Consider the following 22,850-nt stretch of genomic DNA (forward strand, 5'->3'; position numbering starts at 1 on the left):
ATAACGATGGTAATGAATGCATGCCCTAAATTATTAGTGTTAGCTATCTAGAGTTTTTTTGTACTCCCTGGGTCTCTGATGGTGGAGCAGGCACATGTGACTACCTATCCTTCCTCTGCAGGAAGCGGCAGCAAGCACAACACACAGTTCAATCATGTAGTAGAATAGTAGTATTTTCATTGTACTCATTCTCCAGTTTATAAGGCCCACATGTACTGAATAATCATCAATTCGACCAACATAATGCTAGTATTATATCACAATAAAAATATTCCATAGAAAACTTCTAAAGATATACCATTTGTGATATACATTTGGTGTTACTTTGATTAAATGATTAATTTAGGGATACACTTGGGCCTTATAAATCAGAAGAGGGACTATCTAGTATAATTCGCCCGACTGCTAATACGCATCATGCATTCATCTTAAACTTGATGTAGTATAATCGAAAAATGATGTACAATGGATTATTGGCTCTATGCATAAGAGACCTGCATGCATGATGAGTGATCACAACAATTGGCATCAGTGTTTTGCTGACTATACATTGTCACGCCAATTGCATGCATTGAGCTAACTCTGTAATGCTCCTGGTGCGTCTGCTATGAGATGCAATCTAGGGGCTGCCATGGTCTTTGACCAACGATCCATCCTATGAAGATAAATATAATACATGCGACAAGAAATACATTCCTGAAAGTAAACTTTGATTTAACTTTGGCAGGTCCATTATTTTTCTTTGTACATTCTACACAAATTAACATAGTTTTGAATTGTTATTTTTACATGCTCTATCAAGTTTAAATTAGTGTGATATTTTGGATTACAACACAAGTTGAATGTAAATTTGGCAACCAGTTTTTTTCTATTAAGTATATGTACAACAAACAACCGCACCCAGAAAGGGCTAGAATATTCTGATCTGAGGTATATCCAAACTGCCAAAAAATAAGATAAATATTCAATTTTCAAAATAAATGAATACAAAAGATTCATGTATAGAGAGGATGGTTACAAGTATGTGGATGTAAATTCTGAACATAAACATGACAATACTATGTGACATGTAAAAAACAGACAAAATGACTAAGGAACAGTGCAAGCCACAAATATAGCAAGCTAAAATAGATTTCTTCACGTTGGAAATAGATGATTTTATGTCCATCAATCGGGCGGGTCTAAAGGCACTACCGGATAATCAACCGGAAGGTAGGTAGATTAGTAGTGCATGCAGTCGCCTTTATAGTTCGGCCGGCCGGCTGCTAACGATGAGAAATATGCATGGACCTGCCATTGCGTGGACATTATTTAAAGGCCTCACGCACACATTCTCCTTCCTCCCCAAACAAAGCTATCTATATCCCAAGCTACTAAACCTATGAAACAAAGAAGCAACTGTTAATTTCTATGGCGTCCGGCAATGCTGCTACTCCTGCGTTCAGCTACGAGCCCTCACCATGGATCGACTTCTTTGCTGGATATGAGCCACCGCCGTTACAGGTATATAATAAAAGCTAACTATTTATGGCACAAAATGTCACCATGCACAGAGGTATTTATTTGTAACTATTGTATGCGTTTTTGTACTAGTATCTACTACTCCGGCCTACGCAGGGCCAGCCCAAGAGGTGCCAAAATGTACACCATGCACCCACCACTTGCGGGCCCAAGTAGGAACACATTTCTAATTACCATCCGTGCTCCTCTAGAGATCCATGTCAACCGGTTGCTTATCGTGTGTACTTCACTAGTCGACACTTCTTATAGTATTTGAATATGTGTACAGACTTTATATTTCACATATCCAGCGGTACAAATTTGTCATATTTTGGATGTCTATTTTGTATATCATCAACACCACTCATAGTCTAAGTAAATCGTCTAGTGTAACTCCATGCTTGAGTGGAAGCAACTTGAAACCACATGCATGCTTTTGAAATTAAATATGCTGGCCACGACCGACACCCTTGGAAGATACATGTGGGTAGCCTTTGGTTGGCATATGTTGGAAAGTTGGACTCAGTGAAAGGATATATGGTTATTCTATACAGTCATGTACTTTTGGTCCATTTTCTTTCACTGGAGATACGAGTTGTTAGATTGTTTCAACTATTTTTGGTTTTGGCGACATTTTTTTACCTAGCTAACCCTTGTCCCTTTTGGTTAATTAAAAATGTTCAATGCTTGCATTGCAGAAATCCAAGCAGTGGATGACGCTTAGGGCAAAAAAACTGAAGGAAGACATATGTATGTTGTTTAAATCCAGCAATGACAAAGTGGTAAAAATGTCCTTAGTGGATAAACTACAACATCTCGGAATCGATCACCTCTTTGAAGACCAGATTGACACCGCTATGTGGCAAATCCTGAAGAGTGAATTTAGTAACTACAACCTCTATGAAGTTGCCCTTCGGTTTCGCTTGCTGAGGGAACATGGATACTGTGTATCTCCAGGTATATATAATCCTAACAATTTTTTCTTGTTATGCATAGTTGGTTACGAAAAATTATGGAAGAAAAATCATGATATGCAAATTTTTAACTGGCTAAGAAATTGAGTTATCAAGATTAGATTGGTGACCTTATTTGCAAAATATTTCATAATGTGGACGGCATGTCTACAACAATAGAAGCTCCATTGACAATGTAGTCACGAGAACACCAACATTTATTTATTGATTACAGATGTTTTCAATCGATTCAAAAGTGAAGATGGAAGCTTCATTAATGATATAACAAATGAACCCAGGACACTATTATGTCTATACAATGCATCTCATCTTCTATTTCATGGTGAGCCAGCACTTGAAGAAGCCATAGCTTTTGCAAGGCATCATCTTGAGTCATGTAATGGTAGTTTAAAGACCCCACTTGCTCAACAAGTCCAACGTGCCCTTCAGATACCAATGCCAAGGACAAATAAGAGGGTGGAAATGCTACATTATATCCTAGAGTACGAACAAGAGGAGCATAACCCAATCCTACTGGAGCTTGCCAAATTGGATTTCAACCTTCAGCAAAATGTCCACTTGAAGGAGCTCAAAGCTATTATCAGGTATGTTATTTATCTTTCTTATATAAACAGAATATATAACCCAATAATGATTCACGGGTGGTTGCCCTCGCATACTACATCTTCAAACAAACAAAAAACCAAAAGTCTAGTTACCACTACATTTCTAGTGCTTAACGTCATCTAAATTAAGAGCTTACGTGCCTTTTTTCATCAATATGAGAATGCATATTCATTAATGGTTCATGATGCTTTAGTGTTTCGTTGTTTTCTGTGCATTGTAGGATAATTACATAAATGGCGTAGTGATAGAGTAATGCACATGCTTTTAGTAATAATTGACCAATGTTCTTTTATCTCTTAATGGGGCTAGCGATGTTATATTCTATGTGGACTATATATGTACTAGTTCAGATAACATTGCTTAATTAATTCACAGGTGGTGGAAGCATTTTTTAGGATATATCGAGCTAAGCTTTATCCGCGATCGTGTGGTGGAGGGTTATACATGGGCCTCTGTGTTGTACTATGACACAAAATTTGAGCTCACTCGAAGTATGATCACAAAGATGATTGTACTAATTACCACATTAGATGACATATATGATAACCATGCCACCCTAGAGGACAGTTGGAAGCTACATGAAGCAATACAAAGGTGGGATTGATTTAGCTCTACATTTTATCTCTCAAATTGTCAATGCATCTAATGTATATTCCACTAAGATAGCGATTCCATATCATATCAATACGTCCTTAGAATCACTCGCAATCACAGTCATAAATATGTGCGCAATGTGATTTTTCCATGATGTTCGAAGTGATAAAGTAATTATGAACATGTATGTACTGGATAATAACTATTTTAGTATTTAAGAAGAAGTAAATGAACACCCTGCATTGCCGTGACCATAAGAGTGCAATTCTATCAAGAAAAAAATGGTATACAAATAATGCTTCAAACCAGGAGCATATTACTATTCTTTGGATAATCACGGCATCCAGAGGTGGACGAGCTGAATCCGATGGTGAATTATCAATTTGCCCGGTGCCCCCCACCCCATCCACGCGCGCGGGCAGATCCACAGCTAAAATTCCATGTTGACATGAAATTTTCATAAGTCCTAACACAATAGCACTCATTGGTACATACAAGTAATGAGCTAATGCTCACTACTATCTGGTTACAATTGCAATTTCAAATGAAAATGTGATGCATGATTAGATTATTATTTTATTCACACAAACATATAAGTTGCCATAATAAGATATGGATGAAAGAAAATCTAAATGCAGTAACAAATGAGATATATTGCCTATAATGAAATTTTGATGTCATGTTACACTATTTGCCTCATGGAGCAAAGTGAAACTAGTGGTTCTTACTGTGTTGAAGAAAGATAAAGAGTATAGAAAAATAAAAGGTTAGGTTAACATGCAAACAAAGAATTTTCAAACTACGATAACTTGTATTAAGATTGCTTTTGCGAATTGGCCTTCAAGATGGGATAAGAGTGCCGCTTTTCTCCTGCCGGAGTACTTGAAGAAGTTCTATATGGAGATGCTGAGGACATTTGAGAATATTGAGGCTGAAATGCTAGCCAATACGAACTACGATATAGCTGTTAGGTTTCGTAGTAATTTCAAAAATTTTCCTACGCGCACACAGGATCATGTGATGCATAGCAACGAGAGGAGAGTGTTGTCTACGTACCCAACGCAGACCGACTGCGGAAGCGATGACACGACGTAGAGGAAGTAGTCGTACGTCTTCACGATCCAACCGATCAAGCACCGAAACTACGGCACCTCCGAGTTCGAGCACACGTTCAGCTCGATGACGATCCCCGGACTCCGATCCAGCAAAGTGTCGGGGAAGAGTTTCGTCAGCACGACGGCGTGGTGACGATCTTGATGAACTACAGCAGCAGGGCTTCGCCTAAACTCCGCTACAGTATTATCGAGGAATATGGTGGCAGGGGGCACCGCACACGGCTAAGGAATCGATCACGTGGATCAACTTGTGTCAACTTGTGTGTTTAGAGGTGCCCCTGCCTCCGTATATAAAGGAGGAGAGGAGGGGAGGCTGGCCGGCCAAGGGGGGGAGGCGCAGGAGAGTCCTACTCCCTCTGGGAGTAGGATTCCCCCTCCAATCCTAGTCCAACTAGGATTCCTCGGAGGGGAAAAGAGGAGGAGGGGGCCGGCCACCTCTCCTAGTCCTAATAGGACTAGGGGGTGGCGCGCAGCCCATCTAGGGCAGCCCCTTCTCTTTTCCACTAAGGCCCACTATGGCCCAAATAGCTCCCGGGGGGTTCCGGTAACCCTCTCGGTATTCCGGTAAAATCCCGATTTCACCCGGAACACTTTCGATATCCAAATATAGGCTTCCAATATATCAATCTTTACGTCTCGACCATTTCGAGACTCCTCGTCATGTCCGTGATCACATCCGGGACTCCGAACAACCTTCGGTACATCAAAATGCATAAACTCATAATATAACTGTCATCGTAACCTTAAGCGTGCGGACCCTACGGGTTCGAGAACAATGTAGACATGACCGAGACACGTCTCCGGTCAATAACCAATAGCGGGACCTGGATGCCCATATTGGCTCCTACATATTCTACGAAGATCTTTATCGGTCAGACCGCATAACAACATACGTTGTTCCCTTTGTCATCGGTATGTTACTTGCCCGAGATTCGATCGTCGGTATCCAATACCTAGTGCAATCTCGTTACCGGCAAGTCTCTTTACTCGTTCCGTAATACATCATCTCACAACTAACATATTAGTTGTAATGCTTGCAAGGCTTATGTGATGTGTATTACCGAGAGGGCCCAGAGATACCTCTCCGACAATCGGAGTGACAAATCCTAATCTCGAAATACGCCAACCCAACATCGACCATTGGAGACACCTGTAGTACTCCTTTATAATCACCCAGTTACGTTGTGACGTTTGGTAGTACCCAAAGTGTTCCTCCGGTAAATGGGAGTTGCATAATCTCATAGTCATAGGAACATGTATAAGTCATGAAGAAAGCAATAGCAACATACTAAACGATCGGGTGCTAAGCTAATGGAATGGGTCATGTCAATCAGATCATTCTGCTAATGATGTGACCTCGTTAATCAAATAACAACTCATTGTTCATGGTTAGGAAACATAACCATCTTTGATTAACGAGCTAGTCAAGTAGAGGCATACTAGTGACACTTTGTTTGTCTATGTATTCACACACATGTATTATGTTTCCGGTAAATACAATTCTAGCATGAATAATAAACATTTATCATGATTATAAGGAAATAAATAATAACTTTATTATTGCCTCTAGGGCATATTTCCTTCAGTCTCCCACTTGCACTAGAGTCAATAATCTAGATTACACTGTAATGATTCTAACACCCATGGAGCCTTGGTGCTGATCATGTTTTGCTCGTGGAAGAGGCTTAGTCAATGGGTCTGCAACATTCAGATCCGTATGTATCTTGCAAATCTCTATGTCTCCCACCTGGACTAGATCCCGGATGGAGTTGAAGCGTCTCTTGATGTGTTTGGTCCTTTTGTGAAATCTGGATTCCTTTGCCAAGGCAATTGCACCAGTATTGTCACAAAAAATTTTCATTGGACCCGATGCACTAGGTATGACACCTAGATCGGATATGAACTCCTTCATCCAGACTCCATCATTTGCTGCTTCCGAAGCAGCTATGTATTCTGCTTCACATGTAGATCCCGCTACAACGCTTTGTTTAGAACTGCACCAACTGACAGCTCCACCGTTTAATGTAAACACGTATCCGGTTTGCGATTTAGAGTCGTCCGGATCAGTGTCAAAGCTTGCATCAACGTAACCTTTTACGGTGAGCTCTTTGTCACCTCCATATACGAGAAACATATCCTTTGTCCTTTTCAGGTATTTCAGGATGTTCTTGACCGCTGTCCAGTGATACACTCCTGGATTACTTTGGTACCTCCCTGCTAAACTTATAGCAAGGCACACATCAGGTCTGGTACACAGCATTGCATACATGATAGAGCCTATGGCTGATGCATAGGGAACATCTTTCATATTCTCTCTATCTTCTGCAGTGGTCGGGCATTGAGTCTTACTCAATTTCACACCTTGTAATACAGGCAAGAATCCTTTCTTTGCTTGATCCATTTTGAATTTCTTCAAAATCTTGTCAAGGTATGTGCTTTGTGAAAGTCCAATTAAGCGTCTTGATCTATCTCTATAGATCTTAATGCCTAATATGTAAGCAGCTTCACCGAGGTCTTTCATTGAAAAACTTTTATTCAAGTATCCCTTTATGCTATCCGGAAATTCTATATCATTTCCAATCAGTAATATGTCATCCACATATAATATCAGAAATGCTACAGAGCTCCCACTCACTTTCTTGTAAATACAGGCTTCTCCGAAAGTCTGTATAAAACCAAATGCTTTGATCACACTATCAAAACGTTTATTCCAACTCCGAGAGGCTTGCACCAGTCCATAAATGGATCGCTGGAGCTTGCACACTTTGTTAGCTTCCTTTGGATCAAAAAAACCTTCTGGTTGCATCATATACAACTCTTCTTCCAGAAATCCATTCAGGTATGCAGTTTTGACATCCATCTGCCAAATTTCATAATCATAAAATGCGGCAATTGCTAACATGATTCGTACAGACTTAAGCATCGCTACGGGTGAGAAGGTCTCATCGTAGTCAATCCCTTGAACTTGCCGAAAACCTTTTGCGACAAGTCGAGCTTTGTAGACAGTAACATTACCATCAGCGTCAGTCTTCTTCTTGAAGATCCATTTATTCTCAATTGCTTGCCGATCATCGGGCAAGTCAACCAAAGTCCATACTTTGTTCTCATACATGGATCCCATCTCAGATTTCATGGCTTCAAGCCACTTTGCGGAATCTGGGCTCACCATCGCTTCTTCATAGTTCGTAGGTTCATCATGATCTAGTAGCATGACCTCCAGAACAGGATTACCGTACCACTCTGGTGCGGTTCTTACTCTGGTTGATCTACGAGGTTCAGTAGTATCTTGATCTGAAGTTTCATGATCATTATCATTGGCTTCCTCACTAACTGGTGTAGGTGTCACTGAAACAGTTTTCTGTGATGAACTACTTTCCAGTAAGGGAGCAGGTACAGTTACCTCGTCAAGTTCTACTTTCCTCCCACTCACTTCTTTCGAGAGAAACTCCTTCTCTAGAAATGATCCATTCTTAGCAACGAATGTCTTGACTTCGGATCTGTGATAGAAGGTGTACCCAACAGTTTCCTTTGGGTATCCTATGAAGACACATTTCTCCAATTTGGGTTCGAGCTTATCAGGTTGAAGCTTTTTCACATAAGCATCGCAGCCCCAAACTTTAAGAAACGACAACTTTGGTTTCTTGCCAAACCACAGTTCATAAGGCGTCGTCTCAACGGATTTTGATGGTGCCCTATTTAACGTGAATGCGGCCGTCTCTAAAGCATATCCCCAAAATGATAGCGGTAAATCAGTAAGAGACATCATAGATCGCACCATATCTAGTAAAGTACGATTACGACGTTCGGACACACCATTACGCTGTGGTGTTCCGGGTGGCGTGAGTTGCGAAACTATTCCACAGTTTTTCAAATGTACACCAAACTCGTAACTCAAATATTCTCCTCCACGATCAGATCGTAGAAACTTTATTTTCTTGTTACGATGATTTTCAACTTCACTCTGAAATTCTTTGAACTTTTCAAATGTTTCAGACTTATGTTTCATTAAGTAGATATACCCATATCTTCTTAAATCATCTGTGAAGGTGAGAAAATAACGATATCCGCCACGAGCCTCAATATTCATCGGGCCACATACATCGGTATGTATGATTTCCAACAAATCTGTTGCTCTCTCCATAGTACCGGAGAACGGTGTTTTAGTCATCTTGCCCATGAGGCACGGTTCGCAAGTACCAAGTGATTCATAATCAAGTGGTTCCAAAAGTCCATCAGCATGGAGTTTCTTCATGCGCTTTATACCGATATGACCTAAACGACAGTGCCACAAATAAGTTGCACCTTCGTTATCAACTCTGCATCTTTTGGCTTCAACATTATGAATATGTGTATTACTACTATCGAGATTCAATAAGAATAGACCACTCTTCAAGGGTGCATGACCATAAAAGATATTACTCATATAAATAGAACAACCATTATTCTCTGATTTAAATGAATAACCGTCTCGCATTAAACAAGATCCAGATATAATGTTCATGCTCAACGCTGGCACCAAATAACAATTACTTAGGTCTAATATTAATCCCGAAGGTAGATGTAGAGGTAGCGTGCCGACTGCGATCACATCGACTTTGGAACCGTTTCCCACGCGCATCGTCACCTCGTCCTTTGCCAGTGCCCGCTTATTCCGTAGTCCCTGTTTCGAGTTGCAAATATTAGCAACAGAACCAGTATCAAATACCCAGGTGCTACTGCGAGCTCTAGTAAGGTACACATCAATAACATGTATATCACATATACCTTTGTTCACCTTGCCATCCTTCTTATCCGCCAAATACTTGGGGCAGTTCCGCTTCCAGTGACCAGTCTGCTTGCAGTAGAAGCACTCAGTTTCAGGCTTAGGTCCACACTTGGGTTTCTTCTCTTGAGCAGCAACTTGCTTGCCGTTCTTCTTGAAGTTCCCCTTTTTCTTCCCTTTGCCCTTTTTCTTGAAACTAGTGGTCTTGTTAACCATCAACACTTGATGCTCCTTCTTGATTTCTACCTCCGCAGCTTTCAGCATTGCGAAGAGCTCGGGAATAGTCTTGTTCATCCCTTGCATATTATAGTTCATCACGAAGCTCTTGTAGCTTGGTGGCAGTGATTGGAGAATTCTGTCAATAACGCAATCATCCGGAAGATTAACTCCCAATTGAATCAAGTGATTATTATACCCAGACATTTTGAGTATATGCTCACTGACAGAACTGTTCTCCTCCATCTTGCAGCTATAGAACTTATTGGAGACTTCATATCTCTCAATTCGGGCATTTGCTTGAAATATTAACTTCAACTCCTGGAACATCTCATATGCTCCATGGCATTCAAAACGTCGTTGAAGTCCCGATTCTAAGCCGTAAAGCATGGCACACTGAACTATCGAGTAGTCATCAGCTTTGCTCTGCCAGACGTTCATAACATCTGGTGTTGCTCCAGCAGCAGGCCTGGCACCCAGCGGTGCTTCCAGGACGTAATTTTTCTGTGCAGCAATGAGGATAATCCTCAAGTTACGGACCCAGTCCGTGTAATTGCTACCATCATCTTTCAACTTTGCTTTCTCAAGGAACGCATTAAAATTCAACGGAACAATAGCACGAGCCATCTATCTACAATCAACATAAACAAGCAAGATACTATCAGGTACTAAGTTCATGATAAATTTAAGTTCAATTAATCATATTATTTAAGAACTCCCACTTAGATAGACATCCCTCTAATCCTCTAAGTGATTACGTGATCCAAATCAACTAAACCATGACCGATCATCACGTGAGATGGAGTAGTTTTCAATGGTGAACATCGTTATGTTGATCATATCTACTATATGATTCACGCTCGACCTTTCGGTCTCCGTGTTCCGAGGCCATATTTGCATATGCTAGGCTCGTCAAGTTTAACCTGAGTATTCTGCGTGTGCAAAACTGGCTTGCACCCGTTGTAGATGGACGTAGAGCTTATCACACCCGATCATCACGTGGTGTCTGGGCACGGCGAACTTTGGCAACGGTGCGTACTCAGGGAGAACACTTCTTGATAATTTAGTGAGAGATCATCTTATAATGCTACCGTCAATCAAAGCAAGATAAGATGCATAAAAAGATAAACATCACATGCAATCAATATAAGTGATATGATATGGTCATCATCATCTTGTGCTTGTGATCTTCCATCTCCGAAGCACCGTCATGATCACCATCGTCACCGGCGCGACACCTTGATCTCCATCGTAGCATCGTTGTCGTCTCGCCAATCTTATGCTTCCACGACTATCACTACCGTTTAGTAATAAAGTAAAGCATTACATCGCGATTGCATTGCATACAATAAAGCGACAACCATATGGCTCCTGCCAGTTGCCGATAACTCGGTTACAAAACATGATCATCTCATACAATAAAATTCAGCATCATGCTTTGACCATATCACATCACAACATGCCCTGCAAAAACAAGTTAGACGTCCTCTACTTTGTTGTTGCATGTTTTACGTGGCTGCTACGGGCTTAAGTAAGAACCAATCTCACCTACGCATCAAAACCACAATGATAGTTTGTCAAATAGACTCCGTTTTAACCTTCGCAAGGACCGGGCGTAGCCATACTTGGTTCAACTAAAGTTGGAGAGGCAGTCGCCCGCAAGCCATCTCTGTGCAAAGCACGTCGAGGGAACCGGTCTCGCGTAAGCGTACGCGTAAGGTTGGTCCGGGTCGTCTCGTCCAACAATACCGCTGAACCAAAATATGACATGCTGGTAGGCAGTATGACTTGTATCGTCCACAACTCACTTGTGTTCTACTCGTGCATATAACATCAACATCATTAACCTAGGCTCGGATGCCACTGTTGGGTTTCATAGTAATTTCAAAAAATTTCCTACGCGCACACAGGATCATGTGATGCATAGCAACGAGAGGAGAGTGTTGTCTACGTACCCAACGCAGACCGACTGCGGAAGCAATGACACGACGTAGAGGAAGTAGTCGTACGTCTTCACGATCCAACCGATCAAGCACCGAAACTACGGCACCTCCGAGTTCGAGCACACGTTCAGCTCGATGACGATCCCCGGACTCCGATCCAGCAAAGTGTCGGGGAAGAGTTTCGTCAGCACGACGGCGTGGTGACGATCTTGATGAACTACAGCAGCAGGGCTTCGCCTAAACTCCGCTACAGTATTATCGAGGAATATGGTGGCAGGGGGCACCGCACACGGCTAAGGAATCGATCACGTGGATCAACTTGTGTCAACTTGTGTGTTTAGAGGTGCCCCTGCCTCCGTATATAAAGGAGGAGAGGAGGGGAGGCTGGCCGGCCAAAGAGGGAGGCGCAGGAGAGTCCTACTCCCTCTGGGAGTAGGATTCCTCCCCCCAACCCTAGTCCAACTAGGATTCCTCGGAGGGGAAGGGAGAGAGGGGGGCCGGCCACCTTCTCCTAGTCCTAATAGGACTAGGGGAGGGGAAAGAGGCGCAGCCACCTTGGGCTGCCCCTTTCTCCTTTCCACTAAGGCCCATGATGGCCCATATGGCTCCCGGGGGGTTCCGGTAACCCGGTAAAATCCCGATTTCACCCGGAACACTTCCGATGTCCAAACATAGGCTTCCAATATATCAATCTTTACGTCTCGACCATTTCGAGACTCCTCGTCATGTCCGTGATCACATCCGGGACTCCGAACAACCTTCGGTACATCAAAATGCATAAACTCATAATATAACTGTCATCGTAACCTTAAGCGTGCGGACCCTACGGGTTCGAGAACAATGTAGACATGACCGAGACATGTCTCTGGTCAATAACCAATAGCGGGACCTGGATGCCCATATTGGCTCCTACATATTCTACGAAGATCTTTATCGGTCAGACCGCATAACAACATACGTTGTTCCCTTTGTCATCGGTATGTTACTTGCCCGAGATTCGATCGTCGGTATCCAATACCTAGTTCAATCTCGTTACCGGTAAGTCTCTTTACTCGTTCCGTAATACATCATCTCACAACTAACATATTAGTTGTAATGCTTGCAAGGCTTATGTGATGTGTATTACCGAGAGGGCCCAGAGATACCTCTCCGACAATCGGAGTGACAAATCCTAATCTCGAAATACGCCAACCCAACATCGACCATTGGAGACACCTGTAGTACTCCTTTATAATCACCCATTTACGTTGTGACGTTTGGTAGTACCCAAAGTGTTCCTCCGGTAAACGGGAGTTGCATAATCTCATAGTCATAGGAACATGTATAAGTCATGAAGAAAGCAATAGCAACATACTAAACGATCGGGTGCTAAGCTAATGGAATGGGTCATGTCAATCAGATCATTCTGCTAATGATGTGACCTCGTTAATCAAATAACAACTCATTGTTCATGGTTAGGAAACATAACCATCTTTGATTAACGAGCTAGTCAAGTAGAGGCATACTAGTGACACTTTGTTTGTCTATGTATTCACACACATGTATTATGTTTCCGGTAAATACAATTCTAGCATGAATAATAAACATTTATCATGATTATAAGGAAATAAATAATAACTTTATTATTGCCTCTAGGGCATATTTCCTTCAGTCTCGCACTTGCACTAGAGTCAATAATCTAGATTACACTGTAATGATTCTAACACCCATGGAGCCTTGGTGCTGATCATGTTTTGCTCGTGGAAGAGGCTTAGTCAATGGGTCTGCAACATTCAGATCCGTATGTATCTTGCAAATCTCTATGTCTCCCACCTGGACTAGATCCCGGATGGAGTTGAAGCGTCTCTTGATGTGTTTGGTCCTTTTGTGAAATCTGGATTCCTTTGCCAAGGCAATTGCACCAGTATTGTCACAAAAGATTTTCATTGGACCCGATGCACTAGGTATGACACCTAGATCGGATATGAACTCCTTCATCCAGACTCCATCATTTGCTGCTTCCGAAGCAGCTATGTATTCTGCTTCACATGTAGATCCCGCTACAACGCTTTGTTTAGAACTGCACCAACTGACAGCTCCACCGTTTAATGTAAACACGTATCCGGTTTGCGATTTAGAGTCGTCTGGATCAGTGTCAAAGCTTGCATCAACGTAACCTTTTAAGGTGAGCTCTTTGTCACCTCCATATACGGGAAACATATCCTTAGTCCTTTTCAGGTATTTCAGGATGTTCTTGACCGCTGTCCAGTGATACACTCCTGGATTACTTTGGTACCTCCCTACTAAACTTATAGCAAGGCACACATCAGGTCTGGTACACAGCATTGCATACATGATAGAGCCTATGGCTGATGCATAGGGAACATCTTTCATATTCTCTCTATCTTCTGCAGTGGTCGGGCATTGAGTCTTACTCAATTTCACACCTTGTAATACAGGCAAGAATCCTTTCTTTGCTTGATCCATTTTGAATTTCTTCAAAATCTTGTCAAGGTATGTGCTTTGTTAAAGTCCAATTAAGCGTCTTGATCTATCTCTATAGATCTTAATGCCTAATATGTAAGCAGCTTCACCGAGGTCTTTCATTGAAAAACTTTTATTCAAGTATCCCTTTATGCTATCCAGAAATTCTATATCATTTCCAATCAGTAATATGTCATCCACATATAATATCAGAAATGCTACAGAGCTCGCACTCACTTTCTTGTAAATACAGGCTTCTCCGAAAGTCTGTATAAAACCAAATGCTTTGATCACACTATCAAAATGTTTATTCCAACTCCGAGAGGCTTGCACCAGTCCATAAATGGATCGCTGGAGCTTGCACACTTTGTTAGCTTCCTTTGGATCGAAAAAACCTTCTGGTTGCATCATATACAACTCTTCTTCCAGAAATCCATTCAGGTATGCAGTTTTGACATCCATCTGCCAAATTTCATAATCATAAAATGCGGCAATTGCTAACATGATTCGGACAGACTTAAGCATCGCTACGGGTGAGAAGGTCTCATCATAGTCAATCCCTTGAACTTGCCGAAAACCTTTTGCGACAAGTCGAGCTTTGTAGACAGTAACATTACCATCAGCGTCAGTCTTCTTCTTGAAGATCCATTTATTCTCAATTGCTTGCCGATCATCGGGCAAGTCAACCAAAGTCCATACTTTGTTCTCATACATGGATCCCATCTCAGATTTCATGGCTTCAAGCCACTTTGCGGAATCTGGGCTCACCATCGCTTCTTCATAGTTCGTAGGTTCATCATGATCTAGTAGCATGACCTCCAGAACAGGATTACCGTACCACTCTGGTGCGGTTCTTACTCTGGTTGATCTACGAGGTTCAGTAGTATCTTGATCTGAAGTTTCATGATCATTATCATTGGCTTCCTCACTAACTGGTGTAGGTGTCACTGAAACAGTTTTCTGTGATGAACTACTTTCCAGTAAGGGAGCAGGTACAGTTACCTCGTCAAGTTCTACTTTCCTCCCACTCACTTCTTTCGAGAGAAACTCCTTCTCTAGAAATGATCCATTCTTAGCAACGAATGTCTTGACTTCGGATCTGTGATAGAAGGTGTACCCAACAGTTTCCTTTGGGTATCCTATGAAGACACATTTCTCCAATTTGGGTTCGAGCTTATCAGGTTGAAGCTTTTTCACATAAGCATCGCAGCCCCAAACTTTAAGAAACGACAACTTTGGTTTCTTGCCAAACCACAGTTCATAAGGCGTCGTCTCAACGGATTTTGATGGTGCCCTATTTAACGTGAATGCGGCCGTCTCTAAAGCATATCCCCAAAATGATAGCGGTAAATCAGTAAGAGACATCATAGATCGCACCATATCTAGTAAAGTACGATTACGACGTTCGGACACACCATTACGCTGTGGTGTTCCGGGTGGCGTGAGTTGCGAAACTATTCCACAGTTTTTCAAATGTACACCAAACTCGTAACTCAAATATTCTCCTCCACGATCAGATCGTAGAAACTTTATTTTCTTGTTACGATGATTTTCAACTTCACTCTGAAATTCTTTGAACTTTTCAAATGTTTCAGACTTATGTTTCATTAAGTAGATATACCCATATCTTCTTAAATCATCTGTGAAGGTGAGAAAATAACGATATCCGCCACGAGCCTCAATATTCATCGGGCCACATACATCGGTATGTATGATTTCCAACAAATCTGTTGCTCTCTCCATAGTACCGGAGAACGGTGTTTTAGTCATCTTGCCCATGAGGCACGGTTCGCAAGTACCAAGTGATTCATAATCAAGTGGTTCCAAAAGTCCATCAGCATGGAGTTTCTTCATGCGCTTTATACCGATATGACCTAAACGACAGTGCCACAAATAAGTTGCACCTTCGTTATCAACTCTGCATCTTTTGGCTTCAACATTATGAATATGTGTATTACTACTATCGAGATTCAATAAGAATAGACCACTCTTCAAGGGTGCATGACCATAAAAGATATTACTCATATAAATAGAACAACCATTATTCTCTGATTTAAATGAATAACCGTCTCGCATTAAACAAGATCCAGATATAATGTTCATGCTCAACGCTGGCACCAAATAACAATTACTTAGGTCTAATATTAATCCCGAAGGTAGATGTAGAGGTAGCGTGCCGACTGCGATCACATCGACTTTGGAACCGTTTCCCACGCGCATCGTCACCTCGTCCTTTGCCAGTGCCCGCTTATTCCGTAGTCCCTGTTTCGAGTTGCAAATATTAGCAACAGAACCAGTATCAAATACCCAGGTGCTACTGCGAGCTCTAGTAAGGTACACATCAATAACATGTATATCACATATACCTTTGTTCACCTTGCCATCCTTCTTATCCGCCAAATACTTGGGGCAGTTCCGCTTCCAGTGACCAGTCTGCTTGCAGTAGAAGCACTCAGTTTCAGGCTTAGGTCCACACTTGGGTTTCTTCTCTTGAGCAGCAACTTGCTTGCCGTTCTTCTTGAAGTTCCCCTTTTTCTTCCCTTTGCCCTTTTTCTTGAAACTAGTGGTCTTGTTAACCATCAACACTTGATGCTCCTTCTTGATTTCTACCTCCGCAGCTTTCAGCATTGCGAAGAGCTCGGGAATAGTCTTGTTCATCCCTTGCATATTATAGTTCATCACGAAGCTCTTGTAGCTTGGTGGCAGTGATTGGAGAATTCTGTCAATAACGCAATCATCCGGAAGATTAACTCCCAATTGAATCAAGTGATTATTATACCCAGACATTTTGAGTATATGCTCACTGACAGAACTGTTCTCCTCCATCTTGCAGCTATAGAACTTATTGGAGACTTCATATCTCTCAATTCGGGCATTTGCTTGAAATATTAACTTCAACTCCTGGAACATCTCATATGCTCCATGACGTTCAAAACGTCGTTGAAGTCCCGATTCTAAGCCGTAAAGCATGGCACACTGAACTATCGAGTAGTCATCAGCTTTGCTCTGCCAGACGTTCATAACATCTGGTGTTGCTCCAGCAGCAGGCCTGGCACCCAGCGGTGCTTCTAGGACGTAATTTTTCTGTGCAGCAATGAGGATAATCCTCAAGTTACGGACCCAGTCCGTGTAATTGCTACCATCATCTTTCAACTTTGCTTTCTCAAGGAACGCATAAAAATTCAACGGAACAACAGCACGAGCCATCTATCTACAATCAACATAAACAAGCAAGATACTATCAGGTACTAAGTTCATGATAAATTTAAGTTCAATTAATCATATTATTTAAGAACTCCCACTTAGATAGACATCCCTCTAATCCTCTAAGTGATTACGTGATCCAAATCAACTAAACCATGACCGATCATCACGTGAGATGGAGTAGTTTTCAATGGTGAACATCGTTATGTTGATCATATCTACTATATGATTCACGCTCGACCTTTCGGTCTCCGTGTTCCGAGGCCATATCTGCATATGCTAGGCTCGTCAAGTTTAACCTGAGTATTCTGCGTGTGCAAAACTGGCTTGCACCCGTTGTAGATGGACGTAGAGCTTATCACACCCGATCATCACGTGGTGTCTGGGCACGACGAACTTTGGCAACGGTGCATACTCAAGGAGAACACTTCTTGATAATTTAGTGAGAGATCATCTTATAATGCTACCGTCAATCAAAGCAAGATAAGATGCATAAAAAGATAAACATCACATGCAATCAATATAAGTGATATGATATGGTCATCATCATCTTGTGCTTGTGATCTCCATCTCCGAAGCACCGTCATGATCACCATCGTCACCGGCGCGACACCTTGATCTCCATCGTAGCATCGTTGTCGTCTCGCCAATCTTATGCTTCCACGACTATCACTACCGTTTAGTAATAAAGTAAAGCATTACATCGCGATTGCATTGCATACAATAAAGCGACAACCATATGGCTCCTGCCAGTTGCCGATAACTCGGTTACAAAACATGATCATCTCATACAATAAAATTCAGCATCATGCTTTGACCATATCACATCACAACATGCCCTGCAAAAACAAGTTAGACGTCCTCTACTTTGTTGTTGCTTGTTTTATGTGGCTGCTACGGGCTTAAGTAAGAACCAATCTCACCTACGCATCAAAACCACAACGATAGTTTGTCAAATAGACTCCGTTTTAACCTTCGCAAGGACCGGGCGTAGCCATACTTGGTTCAACTAAAGTTGGAGAGACAGTCGCCCGCAAGCCATCTCTGTGCAAAGCACGTCGAGGGAACCGGTCTCGCGTAAGCGTACGCGTAAGGTTGGTCTGGGTCGTCTCGTCCAACGATACCGCCGAACCAAAATATGACATGCTGGTAGGCAGTATGACTTGTATCGTCCACAACTCACTTGTGTTCTACTCGTGCATATAACATCAACATCAATAACCTAGGCTCGGATGCCACTGTTGGGTTTCGTAGTAATTTCAAAAAAATTCCTACGCACACGCAAGATCATGTGATGCATAGCAACGAGGGGAGAGTATTGTCTACGTACCCAACGCAGACCGACTGCGGAAGCGATGACACGACGTAGAGGAAGTAGTCGTACGTCTTCTCGATCCAACCGATCAAGCACCGAAACTACGGCACCTCCGAGTTCGAGCACACGTTCAGCTCGATGACGATCCCCGGACTCCGATCCAGCAAAGTGTCGGGGAAGAGTTTCGTCAGCACGACGGCGTGGTGACGATCTTGATGAACTACAGCAGCAGGGCTTCGCCTAAACTCCGCTACAGTATTATCAAGGAATATGGTGGCAGGGGGCACCGCACACGGCTAAGGAATAGATCACGTGGATCAACTTGTGTCAACTTGTGTGTTTAGAGGTGCCCCTGCCTCCGTATATAAAGGAGGAGAGGAGGGGAGGCTGGCCGGCCAAGGGGGGAGGCGCAGGAGAGTCCTACTCCCTCTGGGAGTAGGATTCCCCCTCCAATCCTAGTCCAACTAGGATTCCTCGGAGGGGAAAAGAGGAGGAGGGGGCCGGCCACCTCTCCTAGTCCTAATAGGACTAGGGGAAGGGGGGGCGCGCAGCCCATCTAGGGCAGCCCCTTCTCTTTTCCACTAAGGCCCACTATGGCCCAAATAGCTCCCGGGGGGTTCCGGTAACCCTCCCGGTATTCCGGTAAAATCCCGATTTCACCCGGAACACTTCCGATATCCAAATATAGGCTTCCAATATATCAATATTTACGTCTCGACCATTTCGAGACTCCTCGTCATGTCCGTGATCACATCCGGGACTCCGAACAACCTTCGGTACATCAAAATGCATAAACTCATAATATAACTGTCATCGTAACCTTAAGCGTGCGGACCCTACGAGTTCGAGAACAATGTAGACATGACCGAGACACGTCTCTGGTCAATAACCAATAGCGGGACCTGGATGCCCATATTGGCTCCTACATATTCTACGAAGATCTTTATCGGTCAGACCGCATAACAACATACGTTGTTCCCTTTGTCATCGGTATGTTACTTGCCCGAGATTCGATCGTCGGTATCCAATACCTAGTTCAATCTCGTTACCGGCAAGTCTCTTTACTCGTTCCGTAATACATCATCTCACAACTAACATATTAGTTGTAATGCTTGCAAGGCTTATGTTATGTGTATTACCGAGAGGGCCCAGAGATACCTCTCCGACAATCGGAGTGACAAATCCTAATCTCGAAATACGCCAACCCAACATCGACCATTGGAGACACCTGTAGTACTCCTTTATAATCACCCATTTACGTTGTGACGTTTGGTAGTACCCAAAGTGTTCCTCCGGTAAACGGGAGTTGCATAATCTCATAGTCATAGGAACATGTATAAGTCATGAAGAAAGCAATAGCAACATACTAAACGATCGGGTGCTAAGCTAATGGAATGGGTCATGTCAATCAGATCATTCTGCTAATGATGTGACCTCGTTAATCAAATAACAACTCATTGTTCATGGTTAGGAAACATAACCATCTTTGATTAACGAGCTAGTCAAGTAGAGGCATACTAGTGACACTTTGTTTGTCTATGTATTCACACACATGTATTATGTTTCCGGTAAATACAATTCTAGCATGAATAATAAACATTTATCATGATTATAAGGAAATAAATAATAACTTTATTATTGCCTCTAGGGCATATTTCCTTCAATAGCACACCTGAAAAAAGCGGTAAGTTCATGTACCCTTTTCTGTCACAACATCTCTCTCTCTCTCTCTCTCTCTCTCTCTCTCTCTCTCTCTCTTCTCGTTAATTTTGGGATTACATCTCTTTGTTTGTGTGCAGGTCCAAAATAACGTGACTGGTTACCTACAAGAAGCGAAATGGTCACACAGGAACCACAAGCCAAGCTTTGTAGATCAGGTCAAGTTGACTAGTCTGAACATTGGTGTGCCAACGATATGTGTGAGTATGATGGCTGGAATGAGTGATGCAATGATGAAGACAGCGCTCAAATGGGCTGCTAGTGTCCCGGATGTCGTCATATCAGTTGGGAAGATTTCCCGTTTCATGAATGATATCGGTGCATTTGAGGTATATATATATAATATTTCAAAATTATTTTTTTGCATGCATGTTACTTGCTCCTTTCACACATGTAAGAAGCTCAATTTCAAGCATACTGAGATATAATTTTGACCAACAATTTGAGTGCTAAAATGTGATTTATTTGACAAAAAATATCATAGTATGGATTATACTTAGAATTATTTTTTAGCAATGTCATTTTTATGATGCTACCTTAACTTCATTGGTCTATTTTTTTATAAATTTGTACACATCGAAATGTGTTGGCACCTATGGAAAAGGGGGCAGGGCTCAGTTACCAAGTTTGTACTATCATTGTGAGTGCATGCAAGATTATTAAATTGATACATACTTACATAAAGATGATTATTGATGTCATCATACAGTGTCGAAAATGCAAGGGGGACATGGCAAGCACTGTAGAGTGTTACATCAATGAGTACAACGTGACAAGTGAAGTGGCCATTACCAAAACTGTTGCCCTGATAGAACATGAATGGAAGACCCTGAACCAAGCTCGCTTTCAAAATCATCTCCCTGCATTGCAGCAGTTCATTAGCTTAGCGATTAGCACAACATTTTTTTATGGTAACAGAAATGATATATACACTGGGTGAAACCTAACATATTTTTACTAATATATCTAACAAAACCAGGTTTTTTAAAAAGTTTTTGAACAAGTATCAGTCAAGTTTGGATCCATAGCAATACACAGGACACTTTGCTGTGCGCAATATAGGCATCATGTATGCAAAGATAAATTACTTAATTAGCTGATAGGGAATACTAGTAATTAAAACCTGGGATCTGTTGGAGGATGCGGTCTGGATTGGATGTACGTCTACGCTTGGCGACGACGGATGACATCTCCAGTGGAGATTGGGGAGCGAAGGTCGCCGATAAAACGGCGACTCGCGATTAGGATCGCGATCCTCTTGAAGAAGCGAACTCGCGATTAGATCTGACCATCTCGGAAGGGAATAATTAGGCATCCAAACAGGCATGCGGTCAAAGCTACAGCTACGAGCTACACATCGGATGAGGAGTCGAGGAACGAGCCGCTGTGTGCCTTAGGCTAGACACAGCCTGCGTCTCCATGTTCAGCCCATGTCCTAGTGCGTAGTGAGCTTAGCCTAGCTGGCTAATGTATACGTACCCTGGGTGGGGGCCCCTGCATCCTGGGGGCCCGGGGCGGCTGCCCCCTCTGCCCCCCCTCAGGGCCGGCCCTGCATAGAATGTAGAAGGGAATGGCTAGTGGTAAGTCGACTAAATTTTCAGTTATGTTCTTTTGATTTCGTTTCAGCCATGGGATGGAAAACAGGCGGTGCAGATTACTTCTTTATCCTCCAGACAACTTTCTTCTTCTCCATCCAACCGCCAGATGGACCACCGGCCGAACCGTCGACCACCACCACCCGCGGCCAGCGGCGCTCCTGCTCAGCCTCACCGCCCCGCCCACCCCTCATCCTCCTCCCACCGACATGCTGCTGCCCCTGGCCATCCCTCCAGCCCCGGCAATGACCAGTTTTTTCTCCGGCGAACTTGCACCACCGCCGTGCTGCCACCCCTACCTCCCCCCTTCATCAACGATAGATGATGGGGTAGCCTCCTAGGGAGCTCCTTCCTTCACTCCGGCGAGTCAGCAGCTGCTTCTTCCTTCCCTCTGGCACCTGCTTCCTTCTAGCGAAAATCGAACAAACCAAATTGGATTTTCAGGCGACTGATGTTTAGCTATTATGAATGTGAAAAGACAAATAAAGAGTGGCTTGACAAGCAAGAATAACCATTCAAACAAGTACACATCCGATCGATCTCACATATTACAATATCTATAGGAGTAGCGTTGCATCCATCTGTATTAACTAACCTGCATCTACCCGTTATAATGACCTGACAAACCAGCAAAGGTATAGCTAAGACAGTCTGGCCATTCTGCACCATGTTGAGAATGATGTATAGGCCAATTTATAGCCCACACTTTAGAGCCTTACTTAATTCTTCGGTGATGATAGTAAATTATGCCTGATAGCAAACCTAGGAATTTATATAATTTAGAGCGAAGAAAGAGGTCTAGTACTGTACACTATTTTTGTCATCAGCAATCTAGCCGCCAATA

At 42.6% G+C, this 22,850-nt stretch overlaps 1 protein-coding gene across 1 annotated transcript; it reads left to right on the top strand.

Moving 5' to 3' along the window:
- Window positions 1-1,410: 1,410 nt before the first annotated feature.
- Window positions 1,411-22,347, top strand: LOC123047670 (tau-cadinol synthase-like). Its single transcript, XM_044471234.1, has 9 exons — window positions 1,411-1,503; window positions 2,199-2,457; window positions 2,689-3,058; window positions 3,456-3,674; window positions 4,520-4,650; window positions 20,360-20,376; window positions 20,492-20,740; window positions 21,121-21,347; window positions 22,038-22,347. Exons 1-9 carry the CDS (start codon window positions 1,411-1,413, stop codon window positions 22,345-22,347), a joined length of 1,875 nt encoding a protein of 624 aa, XP_044327169.1.
- The last annotated feature ends 503 nt before the right edge of the window (window positions 22,348-22,850 follow it).

Source organism: Triticum aestivum, chromosome 2B (assembly GCF_018294505.1).
Source record: "Triticum aestivum cultivar Chinese Spring chromosome 2B, IWGSC CS RefSeq v2.1, whole genome shotgun sequence".
Taxonomy (NCBI): Eukaryota; Viridiplantae; Streptophyta; class Magnoliopsida; order Poales; family Poaceae; genus Triticum; species Triticum aestivum.